The 13,227-nt window shown below is 47.5% G+C and overlaps 1 protein-coding gene across 4 annotated transcripts in view; it reads left to right on the plus strand.

Annotated features, from left to right (window-relative positions):
• Positions 1–13,227, plus strand: part of sgsm2 (small G protein signaling modulator 2) — a 108,298-nt gene that overhangs the window by 72,115 nt on the left and 22,956 nt on the right. For all 4 annotated transcript variants that reach the window (XR_003981164.1, XM_030393682.1, XM_030393692.1 and 1 more), the window contains exons 5-9: positions 2,361–2,428; positions 9,199–9,347; positions 9,498–9,632; positions 12,690–12,814; positions 12,989–13,056. Coding sequence is in view for 3 of the 4 variants with exons in the window: in XM_030393682.1 (XP_030249542.1) it covers positions 2,361–2,428; positions 9,199–9,347; positions 9,498–9,632; positions 12,690–12,814; positions 12,989–13,056 (545 nt within the window). In the remaining variant the exon portion in view is untranslated. The remainder of the gene's footprint in view (positions 1–2,360; positions 2,429–9,198; positions 9,348–9,497; positions 9,633–12,689; positions 12,815–12,988; positions 13,057–13,227) is intronic.

Raw genomic sequence — 13,227 nt, forward strand, 5'->3', positions numbered from 1 at the left:
TCTTTCAGGAAGAAAAGAAACAGTGCAGGTGGTATGCCAGCTCTTCCGGGAGGACCCCAAGGCGTTCCCAGGCCAGCTGGGCGACATAGTCACACCAGCGTGTCCTGGGTCTTCCTCGGGGTCTCCTCCCGGAGGGACATGCCAGGAACACCTCCCGAGGGAGGCGTCCCGGGGGCATCCGAAACAGATGCCCGAGCCACCTCAGCTGGCTCCTCTCGATGTGGAGGAGCAGCGGCTCTACTCTGAGCTCCTCCCGGGTGACAGAGCTCTTCACCCTATCTCTAAGGGAGCGCCCTGCCACCCTGCGGAGGAAACTCATTTCGGCCGCTTGTATCCGGGATCTTATTCTTTCGGTCATGACCCAAAGTTCATGGCCATAGGTGAGGGTCGGAACGTAGATTGACTGGTAAATCGAGAGCTTCGCCTTTCGGCTCAGCTCTCTCTTCACCACGACGGACCGATACAAAGACCGCATTACTGCGGCCGCTGCACCGATCCGTCTGTCAATCTCACGCTCCATCCTTCCCTCACTCGTGAACAAGACCCCAAGATACTTAAACTCCTCCACTTGAGGCAGGAACTCTCCTCCCACCTGGAGGGAGCAGGCCACCTTTTTCCGGTCGAGAACCATGGCCTCGGATTTGGAGGTGCTGATTCTAATCCCAGCCGCTTCGCACTCGGCTGCAAACCGCCCCAGGACATGCTGGAGGTCCCGGCTCGAAGGAGCCAACAAGACCACATCATCCGCGAAAAGCAGAGATGAGATCCATTGGCTCCCGAACCAGATCCCCTCCGGCCCGTGGCTGCGCCTAGAAATTCTGTCCATAAAAGTAATGAACAGAACCGGTGACAAAGGGCAGCCCTGCCGGAGTCCAACATGTACTGGGAACAGGTCTGACTTACTGCCGGCAATGCGAACCAAGCTCCTGCTCCGGCAGTACAGGGACCGTACGGCCCTTAACAGAGGGCCCCCGACCCCGTACTCCCGGAGCACCCCCCACAGTATGCCACGAGGGACACGGTCGAATGCCTTCTCCAAGTCCACAAAACACATGTGGACTGGTTGGGCAAACTCCCATGAACCCTCGAGCACCCTGCGGAGGGTATAGAGCTGGTCCAGTGTTCCACGGCCAGGACGGAAACCGCATTGTTCCTCCTGGATCCGAGGTTCGACTATCGGCCGAATTCTCCTCTCCAGTACCCTGGAATAGACTTTCCCGGGGAGGCTGAGGAGTGTGATCCCCCGGTAGTTGGAACACACCCTCCGGTCCCCCTTTTTAAATAGGGGGACCACCACCCCGGTCTGCCAGTCCAGAGGCACTGTCCCCGACTGCCACGCGATGCTGCAGAGACGTGTCAGCCAAGACAGCCCCACAACATCCAGAGACTTGAGGTACTCAGGGCGGATCTCATCCACCCCCGGTGCTTTGCCACTGAGGAGCTTACGGACTACCTCAGTGACTTCGGCTTGGGTGATGGATGGGTCAATCTCTGAGTCCCCAGCCTCTGCTTCCTCTATGGAAGGCGTGTCAGCGGGATTGAGGAGATCCTCGAAGTATTCCTTCCACCGCCCGACGATGTCCCCAGACGAGGTCAACAGCTCCCCACCTCCACTGTAAACAGTGTTGGTGGAGGACTGCTTCCCCCTCCTGAGGCGCCGGATGGTTTGCCAGAATTTCTTCGAGGCCGACCGGTAGTCCTCCTCCATGGCCTCCCCGAACTCTTCCCAGACCCGAGTTTTTGCTTCCGAGACTGCCCGTGCTGCCGCACGCTTGGCCTGCCGGTACCCGTCAGCTGCCTCAGGAGTCCCCCGGGCCAGCCAGGCCCGGTAGGACTCCTTCTTCAGCTTGACAGCAACCCTTACTTCCGGGGTCCACCACCGGGTTCGGGGATTGCCGCCGCGACAGGCACCGGAGACCTTACGGCCACAGCTCCGGACAGCCGCGTGGTATGCAGCTATAATAGTAATTATTTGGGCGGTTAGTATGGTAAGTTACAGTCTCTTCTGTGTCTGAAATCCCCATTTTAACTCAGAGTGCAGATGTGGGCTGTAGTTTAACATGGTTAACCAGCTTTGTGATATCACCTGTGATACAGGTCCCAGGATACCATGCAGCCAGTAGTTTTGTGTGAGGATTGCTGATGTAACACTGAACATCTACTAAACTGAATTATACCAGTTTCTGATAAGCCCATGGATTTTTGCCTGGTCTCTTCTGTGAAATGTGTTCTGGGTTATTAAATATGTGCAGATCACAAGATACTTTCCTTTCACCAACCACATGAATTCTAAGAGGACTCCTCACTAGAGACAAATGGCATTTAATTTAGTTTTCCTTTTGATTCACTTATTTCTGCAGTAAATACTATGAGAGGGAAGCTCTGATGCATGACTCAGTCTTCGGCCCCATCTTGGCAGCTCTACTGGGTGAGTATATCACACTGTGCTTTAACTGCCAACGTTTCCAAAATGATCAGAGGCCAGTAACAAAAAGTACTACACAATAGAATCCAGAACAAATGTTCCTATATTAATGCAAAATCCACTATATAGTAAACAAATTCCACGAATTGCTGATCAGAAATCCTATTTGTAATAGGATATAACTTTAGGCCAGCTTCGCTTCAGGAGCTGAAGGCAGACTGCAGGCAGGAGACTGAGGTAGAGAACCCAGACACAAAGTTTAATAAGCAGAAACACATGGGAAGTCAGGCAGGAACACAAAACAAACAGCTTAGCAGACTAAACCAGAGGAGACATGTTGAACAGTGTGACAACTGGGTGAGGGAAGAGAAACACGCTCTGTATCCACACTGACTAACACGGTGCAGATGAGGCCGATAGTGGCTAAGAAGGACGAATAAGGGAACATCAGCAACATGTGTGCAGGGCAGTATGACACACTGAGGACACCTGGTGGACAAAGTGAGAAACCCTGCGACAGAAACGCACGCAAACCCAAATGGTGAATTTTTCGTCTCTCTTCTGCTAGTGGTGCCATTTTTATCTCTATGCTGCCATAATTCATTTTGTTTAGGATTAGTGGCTTCTAGACAAAAACAACGGAACACCCCTCATTTCGTTCTCCATTAAAGTGGCTTTTAAAAAAGGTGAAAAAGTGAAATTTGGTTTGTCCATTTTGGGCTACCATAGAAACATGGTGGAGTAACATGGCAGCATCTGTAGAAGAGTCCCTCAGCAGGGGCTCGTAACAAAAACACCATGATTCATTTAATTAATTAGTCATTAAACACTAATGAATAATTATGAATATTATATTAAAAAATTCAGATCAAGCTCATAAATGTAGTCAGTCATTCTCTGCTGAAATTATATGACGTTATGACATCAATTAAAATAGTTATATTTATGTTTATAACACATATTTGTTTGCAGATTTTTATGATTACTTAATAATACCAGCTGCACTTAAACTTGAATTATACCTAAGATTATTGGTGAGTCTTTTACTGTCATATGTATTTTTCCACTGACATGCATCTTTCATATTGTTAACTTATGTTAAAAGACATGTCTGGTGATTGTCTAGCTACTCACACGTAGTATGTGTGTGTGTATCAGAGTGTGGAATATCTTTTGCTCTGTGCCACAGAGATCCATTTAACAAAAAAATATCTGAGTCACACTGTTGCTCTGGCTGACATTCATTACCATCAACACACACACTGTAGTTGTTTTGGACTGGATCCCACACACACTGTCCCACCAGAGCACCAAATTTGAAGTAATCCATGGATAAAAATAGTCCCCAACAAATGCTCCATTTCCTCCTGTGTGAGTAATATTTAAGAAATAACTGAGCCTTTTTATAATGGAACTATAAAAACGGACAACAACAACAATAAGAAGTGCACCATGTCTTATAGCAAAACATTGCTTATTTCATATAAGCCAGTTACATAAAAGTGGCTCAACTGCATGATGGACACCATTTTGAACATCTGAAATATTTAATACTCTGCTAGATCCTGATAGGACAGATGAGATCCAGGCAGTCCGTGCATGGTACATACTTGTGTGTGTGTATATGTATATACACAATATGCATATAAAAAGCTTTATATTAAGGTCCTTGCAATACTTTTTAGTTAATAGGAAATAAGGCCCTTATAAGTCCTGACCCTATTGTTAATTAACATTACTAAGAATATATAAGCATTAATAATAACATCACACTAAGTTCTCTTTCATAATATTTCGCTCGATGTCTCACTATGGGATGCACGCCTCGCTGCAGCCCTCAGAAGCATTAATCTCATTACGCCAATCCTGATTGGCTGGTGAAACGTGTTCGTGCTCCTCAGGTAGTCCCGTCTACATTAAATAGCGCATGCGGACGGCAGCACGTCATTCAAACACCTCTTCTCACTCGGAGCACACACTCAACCCCCCTCTCTCTCCGGAGGAGAGTGCAACTCGCAGGCGCACGGTGCAGCAGCCAGGGTGAGACCAGCTGCGCCGGGAGTTTACAGTCTCCGAAAGAGCGGTGCGTCAGACATCGGCTACCCGCCTCCGCAGCTCCGCCGTGTTTCTGTGGCACATCACCCTCCGACCCTCGAGCGAGGTCGCGGGCGAGGTGCTTCCAGCTGCCGGAGGCGGGGACCGAGAGGCGTCCGGCGAGGGACAGCAGGTGGTCGGGGGCCGCTGCTTGCTTGAATCGATTCAGAGGATTTTATGAATCGATACTGAATTGGGAAAAAAAATATTGCAATGCATTGATGAATCGATATTTTTACCCACCCCTAGTCCTCGACACCCCACCACGGCAGTTTGAGCACCAAGAATTAGCACACCAGCTAATTTCTCGACTTCTTCATGGTTAGCACGCCAGCTAACTGCCTCGACTCTTGTGGATGGAGGCTAAAACCCCTCACACCAGAGGGCACAGAGGCTCTGGAGCCCAACTCTGTCATTGCAGGAATAAGATATCGAGTAAGGATCCACACCAGGTCTGCTTGAGCTGCCTGGGGCTGGAACACGTCCGGCTAGCTATCGACGTCCCCAGCTCGTGTCAACACTGTGCGGTGTTCACCATCAAGAGTCTCTGCAGATGGCTAGCCCGCCAGGCTAGCTTGTCTGGACATGACCCCTATCTCCCTTCTGACGGTGGCGGCAACATCTCCCCGTCCTCCCAGAGCTGATTGATGAGGTAGCGCGCTCTTGGCGAGACCGCCCTTACAGCAGCAGGAGTCCGATTCCCAGAGTCTCGTCCCTCGACTGTGAGGCGATGGAGAGCCTGGGTCTGCTCTGCATGCCTCTGATGGAGCCACTCGTTGCAGCGCACCTTCATCCACGGCTGTCAGCGGTGTCCTCCCGGAGCCCCAGCCTGCCATCCAAGTCCGACCGTTTTCAGTCAGCTCTGACTGAAAAGGCATACAAGGCGGTGGCGCTTTCGGCCAGAGCGCTCAATGTCCTCTCCCTGCTCACGGCTTATCAGGCTGAGTTATGTGAGGAGTTTGGGCAAACTCAGGACCCAGCCACGTGGGAGGAGATACCGGTCATCACCGACCTGTGTCTCCGTGTCCAATGCTGCGCGGTCCAGGCCACAGGAAGAGCGCTAGGGGCAATGGTTCTGCAAGAACGAGTGCGGTGGCTCAACCTCACCAACCTGTCAGACAGAGAGAAGGACGATGCCTTGGACATGCCCATTGTCCCGGAGGGGATTTTTGGTTCCGCGTTGGCCTCGATGCAACTGCGGTGTGAAGCCAAAAAGAAGGAAGACGAAGCTCTCCAACTCTGCCTCCCTCGAAAGCCCCCAGCTCCCTCTCCGCCTGCACAGCGCAAGACCTTTGCACAGGCTGCTTCTCAAGTCTCGCAGTTTGAGATACCTAAACTGTCGAAGCTCCAGCCCACCCCACCTCCCCTGCCAAGAAGCCCTCAGCCTCGGCTGCAGCTCCACCAGCACAGCCCGCGCAAGCTGCCCAGGCCAGGAAGAAGAAGAGAGCGGCCTGACTGCCCCTCTCTCCACCGCTGATGCATGCTCTGAACAGATATCTCAGGAAATACAAGTTCCGGATGCACGCATCACTGCTGCGCCTTGTGCGACAGAACGATTGGTTCACTTCTGTCAATCTGAAAGACGTGTATTTCCACATACTGATATATCCTCCGCGCAGAAATTATCTGGGATTCGCTTTCCAGGGGATTTGTTATGAGTACCGCGTGCTCCCTTTCAGTCTGTCTTTGAGCCCGAGAGTGTTTGTGCAGTGCACGGAAGCGGCAATAGCCCTGCTGCATCCGCTTGGCCACATATCTAGACGACTGGCTGCTGACACAGTCGGAGCAGGAGGCCAGGGCGCACACACGTATTCTCATACCACACCTATTTGATCTAGGTTTCGTGATAAACGCAGGAAAGAGCATGGGGCATAATCTTTCTGGGATTATCCCTGGACTCGGTGACTTTCACAGCGCGCCTCTCAGCGGAACGAGTGAAAACTTTCAGGGCATGTCTCGCGCTCTTTCATCCAGGCAAATCTGTTCAATTCAGATTGTGTCTTCGATTACTCGGGCTGATGGCGTCTGCCATCCTCGTAGTCCAACTCAGCCCCCTCCACATGAGGGAATTCCAGCTTTGGGTGGCCTCATGCGGGCTTGATCCTGTGCGTCATGGTGCACGGAGAGTGCTGGTCACACCTGGGTGCGCCAGGGCGCTGCGCCACTGGCGAGTCCCTTCATTTCTGACACACGGGGTGCCCATGGGCTCCATCCTGTCCAGGAAGGTGGTCACGGCGGACGCCAGCCTGACGGGTTGGGGCGGAATTCACGAGGGCCGATCGGTGAGGGGCCACTGGAGTGTGGACCTCCAGTGGTATCACATATATTTTCTGGAACTGTCAGCGGTGTTCCTCTCCCTGAAACATTTCCTTCCGTCTCTCATGGGCCATCATGTCCTGGTGAGGATGGACAATACAACGACGGTGGCGTACATCAACTGTCAAGGTGGTTACACTCCCGTCAGTTGTACATGCTGGCACGCAAACTGATCCTGTGGAGCTGCGGTTGTCTCCTCTCCCTGAGACCGACACATGTCCCGGGAGCCCTGAACACAGGCGCAGACCTGTTGTCCAGGGGCGCGCCAGTATACGGGGAGTGGACTCTACACCCGGAGATTGTGGAACAGATATGGGCCCTTTACGGTCGGGCCGCGGTGGATCTGTTCGTGTCGAGAGAAAACGCGCAGTACGCGCTGTTTTACTTTCTGTGCAGCATGGATGCTCCCCTTGGCGTAGACGCACTTGCGCGCGCCTGGCCGCACAAGCTTCTTTACGCGTTCCCTCCCCTGGCCTTGATACCCCCAACTCTGTCCAGAGTGAGGAACACAGCCACACACTGATTTTGATAGCTCCACATTGGCTTGCTATGCACTGGCTGGCAGAGATATATCGGCGCCTGTGTGCTCAACCCTGGCAGCTCCTGCTGCTGAGGGACCTGCTATCAAAGGGGGGAGGGACGCTCTTCCACCCGCACCCAGAACGCATTGCGCTGTGGGCTTGGCCCCTGAGTGGCTCAACCTGTCAGCTGTGGGACTCTCACGGTGTGTGATTTCCACCATACAAAGTGCTCGAGCCTCCTCCACTAGGTCTCTGTATGACTGTAAGTGGAGAGTGTTTGAGGGGTGGTGTCACAGAAAAGGCCACATTCCCTTTCAGTGTCCAGTAGGAGTGATATTGTCATTCTTGCAGGACCTGATTGACAAACGTAAAGCCTTCTCCACGGTTAAAGTGTACTTGGCAGCAATCGCCGCCTGTTACGTGGGGTTTTGGAAGCAAACCGCGAGCCAGCACATGCTGGTTTGCCGTTTCATGAAGGGAGCACGCAGGCTTCTCCCCTTGTCCAGACCACTGGTACCACCATGGGATCTGGCTGTGGTTCTGGAAGGGCTTAAAGTCCCTCCCTTTGAGCCACTGGAGGGAGCAGACTTGAAACACGTGTCTCTCAAGACAGTGTTGTTACTGGCTCTGACTTCGGCTAAACGAGTTAGTGACATCCACGCGCTTTCGGTTCATCTGTCATGCGCTCAGCTCTTCCCCGGGGAAGTAAGGATGATTTTGAAGTGCAACCAGACTTTTGTGCCTAAGGTGTTGGGCTCATGTTCTCCTATTGAATTTGTGGCCTCTTGTGACCTGTGGGCCTACGAGCACACTCGACTCTGGGTTTGGCCGCATCCTGGGCCTTATTCAGGGGAGTTTCTGTTCAGGACATCTGTGCTGCAGCAAGTTGGTCCTTGCCTCTCACTTTTTTCCGTTTCTATATGCTGGACGTCTCCGCTCCGTGCGTGGCACGCGCGATCTTGCTGTCCTGATTGGAACAGAGTAATTTTCCCTGTGGGTTGGTGGATGCAAGATAAGCTTGTCTGGCAATACGGGAGCTACCACATCACATAGTGAGACATCGAGCGAAATATTATGAAAGAGAACTTAGTATGATGTTTTTATTAATGCTTATATATTCTTAGTAATGTTAATCAACAATAGTGTCAGGACTATAAGGGCCTTATTGCCTATTAACTAACAAGTATTGCAAGGACCTTAATATAAAGCTTTTTATATCCATATCGTGTATATACATATACACACAAGTATGTACCATGCACGGACTGACTTTAGGTTATTTACATTACCCTGGTTCTCTGAGTAATATGAGAGAGACGTCTCACCAGACAACCCTTCTTGCTTGGGCGAGTGAGAAGAGGTGCTTATCTTGAATGACGTGCTGCCGTCCGCATGCGCTATTTAAGGTAGACGGGACTACCTGAGGTGGACAGACACGTTTCACCAGCCAATCAGGATTGGCGTAATGAGATTAATGCTTCTGAGGTCTGCAGCGAGGCGTGTATCCCATAGTGAGACATCTCACTCATATTACTCAGAGAACCGGGGTTATGTAAATAACCTAAAGTTTATTGTAATATTATAAGACAGTTTATAGATGCCTCGGAATGGTAATATAAACCTTCTGATCTTCTAATACTTGTTTATCACAGTATAACAAACACATTTATTCATTTATTAACTAACATCCTTTTCTGTCATTGTTAAACCTTTACTATTTATTGCTTCATCATTATCAATACATGTTTTATTATGCACTTATTAACAGTTATTCTTTTTACTGCTCACAGATTAAAGTCAGGAACAGTATTTCACTAATGTTGATAAATGATGTGCTCTCAGTGGGGCCCTGTGCTCTGGAGTACACAAAACTGAAGACGTCGGATCATTTCTGGACAGACCCCTCAGCCAATGAGCTTGTTCAGCGTCACCGGATCCACGGGGCCCACCGGGGCCAAGACACATCAGCGGGCCGCCGGCCTGCTCTGGGGGTGAGTGTGGAGGCTGTTTTACATCAGCTGCTTCGGTCCTCAGGAGATGCTGGCATATGGTAGAGGGTTGTAATATTCACTGAGGATGTGTGGGATGGGGGTTACTTGTTAAATACTGTAAGGTGACTGTCAAAATCTTTTCTTTTCTAGATACGCAAGAGGCAGTCCAGTGGCAGCATGTCAGAGGACAGGTTTGCTGCCTCAGCGAGGGAGTATGTGGAGTCTCTCCACCAAAACTCTAGAACACACCTTCTCTACGGCAAAAACAACGTCCTGGTGCAACCGGTATGACTTTACACTCTCACTTTGTGGACAGCTTTGAGACAACTGAACAAAAGGATTCAAACTAATGCCTGACACATACACTATCTGTGGTACTGTTTAAGTTTGTGTTAAAAGGTTGGTTCAGAACCAGGGTGGTCCAGATCAAATTTTTTTGCTCCTAATCTCAATGTGAGTTTTTCATGAAGGCAATCCAAATTGATACCAGTGCAGGGTCTGATCCTGTATCACTCTTTTTTAACAGTGTGTCGTTCCTGTTTTTTAATAGGGCAGAGTAGAGACTTTTTGACAGTAGGTGTCCTTAAAGAAAACAAAGGATCAGACGTTATATAGCTGATGCTGATCCATCAAACACCTCCTGGATCCTCAGTTCTGACTTGCAAATCACTTCTGGACATACTTACAAAAAAAAATGTTTCCACTTACCTTTCATGGTATTTAGCTAAGCAGATAGTTTTGGTTTTGATTATTAATTTGATTGATTTACTCGGTTAGATTTTTGCCTCCAATAATACAGTGGAAGTAAATGGAATTCCTCTGTTATGGTTTGAACCAATTATTTTGAATTGGACCCAAGAGCAGACACAAAGACAGGGAGAAGTTAAAGAAATGTATTGTCTAGGCAGAGTAGATGATTCCTGACATCTGTCTCATGAACTGACTATGATTAATCACTACTCTGCACATATTTGATATTAATATATTAATACTCTCTTATCTCTTTTTTCATTTTTAACAAACAACAGAGAAATACTAAAACATTAATGAACAAATGAATGTTTTATTATTTGTCCTGGTCATTCTGGATAATCTACAGACTTTGCTATCAACAGTATAGATAAAAATGACCATATCAGGGATACTGGTTCTTGAAATGTTGACATTATAAATACACAGATCATCACAAAGCAAAATTCCTTTCACCAACATTGCAATGGCATGGAAGTAGATATTTAATAGAAATATCTCAAAATGTGGACACATTTAGGCAAAAATCGAATCTGCATGGCTGGATACCGAGGGAAGGGCTTTGTGTAGTGAGGACACACACCACTTGTATAAATGTATTTCAAATGAAGTGCAAGCTGTAGAAAGTAAAATCCACCTCATTGAGGTCAAAAGAGTCAACTCTCTCTGGTCTCAAAATCCACATTAAATTTAGTGAAGAAGCAGGTGTGTTTAGTTCGATTCCTGTAGTGAACTGAGCACATGTGACAGTTGTGTTGCTGAGTTCATCTGTTTGGTTTGTTTGTCAAAGCACCGTGAACACATCAGAGGATCAGAGCAGTGATATCCTGCTGTCACACATGATCATAGAAACCATGGGATACATCAGTGTACGAAATGTACACTATGATTAAATAAGACATCAGTATTACATCAACCCTGTATCTCTCTAGCTCATATATATCTCCATTTTTGCTTTGTTAATTATTGGCATAACAATTTTCATAGAAACTTAAATGACTTATTACAGGCCTCAGTGTGCTGCTGTGGAAGCCCTGAAGCTACTGTTGATATCGGATGAACACAGAAATCCAACTTGGAGGCTGACATACATGCAGTACACACAGAGAGCGCTCTGTACCCACTCAGTTGGTGTACAGATAGATTGCAAATGATGGTTATTTTCATCTATTATTGTCACAGACACACACACACACAAACACAAACACAAACACGCGCACACAATATTTGTATGTGTGATCTTTGGAATGAAAGCTGTCTTTCTCCTGCCTGTAATGTGCTCTGCACTGCCAAGAAGCTTCAGCATGTTTGGCCCTGGGAATGTATAATGAGCACATATTTGCCTCCCACAATGCTCAGCCTTTGACAGAGCCATGCTAACTGCACATAGCTGAGTGCACATATAGAAAAATCAAGCATTCACTTCACATCACAAATCTTTAACGGTACTGTATTTTATTCCACCCTCTGCTTCTTATATTATATATTATATTATACTATTATCAGGTTCTGTCCATATACAGCGTATTGTAACATGAAATATATGTACATTTTTTAACTTTATCTGTTTGAGCAGGATGGATCTAAATGAGATCATAGTCAACTACACCAAGAGGCCCTGAAAACTATTTTCTAATCACATGATCTCAGGGGTTTTTGAGACACTAAATCATTCAGTCATTTAAAACTGATCAGATACTTCTGATCAAGCAGAGGAACTGTGTTTTGGAGTGTTACACCATTAAGTTTATAGAATTGAACCCCTAAAGGAACACCGTTCCAACATAGGAACACCCTTGTGTTTGGACGGAAACCAACCTCTGTAACTCTGTGTCAGTATGTCATAGAATCACACTTACACTTCTAGAAAAAACTGAGGGTGTTACCTTTCCAATGGTACCAAGCACATCCCTGAGTCTCAAACTATGTGGGAGCTGTCATGCTTTTAATTTCGGTATGTCATTTTGGAAAAAGAACCTTAAAATGGGGGCGTTCATTAAGACTTTGCTACAGAAATGTAACATTTAAGCGAAATAAGATTCAATATATAACAAGACATTATGTTGAGTTCCTGAGAAGATTGACATCAGTATCATTTTCCTTGCATTAACGCCACTGAAGTCGAGAGGTGACTAGCCTCGCGTAACGCTGAAAGTGGAAGAAGAGGGAATGACTTTGTTAAGAGTCAAGTTCATTATAGAGTGGAACTTCCACCACAAATGAACTTTCTTACATTTCTCTTTGTTGTATTAAATCTGGACAGAGCCAGGCTAACTTTTTGCATCTGCTTCCAATCGTTATGCTAAGCTAGGCTAGTCACCTGTCGGCTCTAGCTCCATCCTTAATGTACAGAAATTAGTTGTATGGATCTTATCCTCTAGTGCTCGGGGAAATAAAGCCAATGAGCATAGTTTGAAAAAAATGTATTCTACTATTTGGTTAAGATTTGAAAGCAAGTTGTCAGGTGGATTTAAAAGGTTTAATCAAGGATGTAGACTCCTTTTAGCTGTTCTCTGTCTCGTGCTCAAAAGTCAGAACCTTACGTCTCACATCGTGTCCCTCGCTCTTCTTCTCTCCTGTCTCCCACGGTAGAAGAAGGACATGGAGGTGTTGCGTGGCTACCTGTCGCTCCACCAGGCTGGGGATAACCTCACCCTGAAGTGGACACCCAACCAGCTCATCAATGGCACGCTGGGCGACTGTGACCTCGAGAAGAGGTACCCAACAGACATCCGCTATTATTTGTTGATAATATGTAAATGATGTAAATCCTCCCTGTGGAAAAAAGTGCATTTACACTAACAAGGAATTGAAAAGGAACAACTGCCTCTGAAGCTTCTTTTTACACAGTGATTTTCTTTACCAATCCAAAACATTTCCCTTTCTGACAGTATCTACTGGGACTATGCACTTACTGTCCCTTTGCGCCAGATAGTCTGTATCCACTGTCACCAACGCCGTAAGTATACTGCCGCTCTCCCACAATACAATACACATACACAGTTGTTTGCTTGTCTTGATGAAGCGTTAATAGCCAGTAATGGACGGTGCAGGTCAGATGCATGTAAGTGCCTATCATGTATTATGGTGACCACTTCTTTATCAAATGTTCTCCCTCTCCTTTGCATCT

This window comes from Sparus aurata, chromosome 2, assembly GCF_900880675.1.
Source record: "Sparus aurata chromosome 2, fSpaAur1.1, whole genome shotgun sequence".
NCBI lineage: Eukaryota > Metazoa > Chordata > Actinopteri > Spariformes > Sparidae > Sparus > Sparus aurata.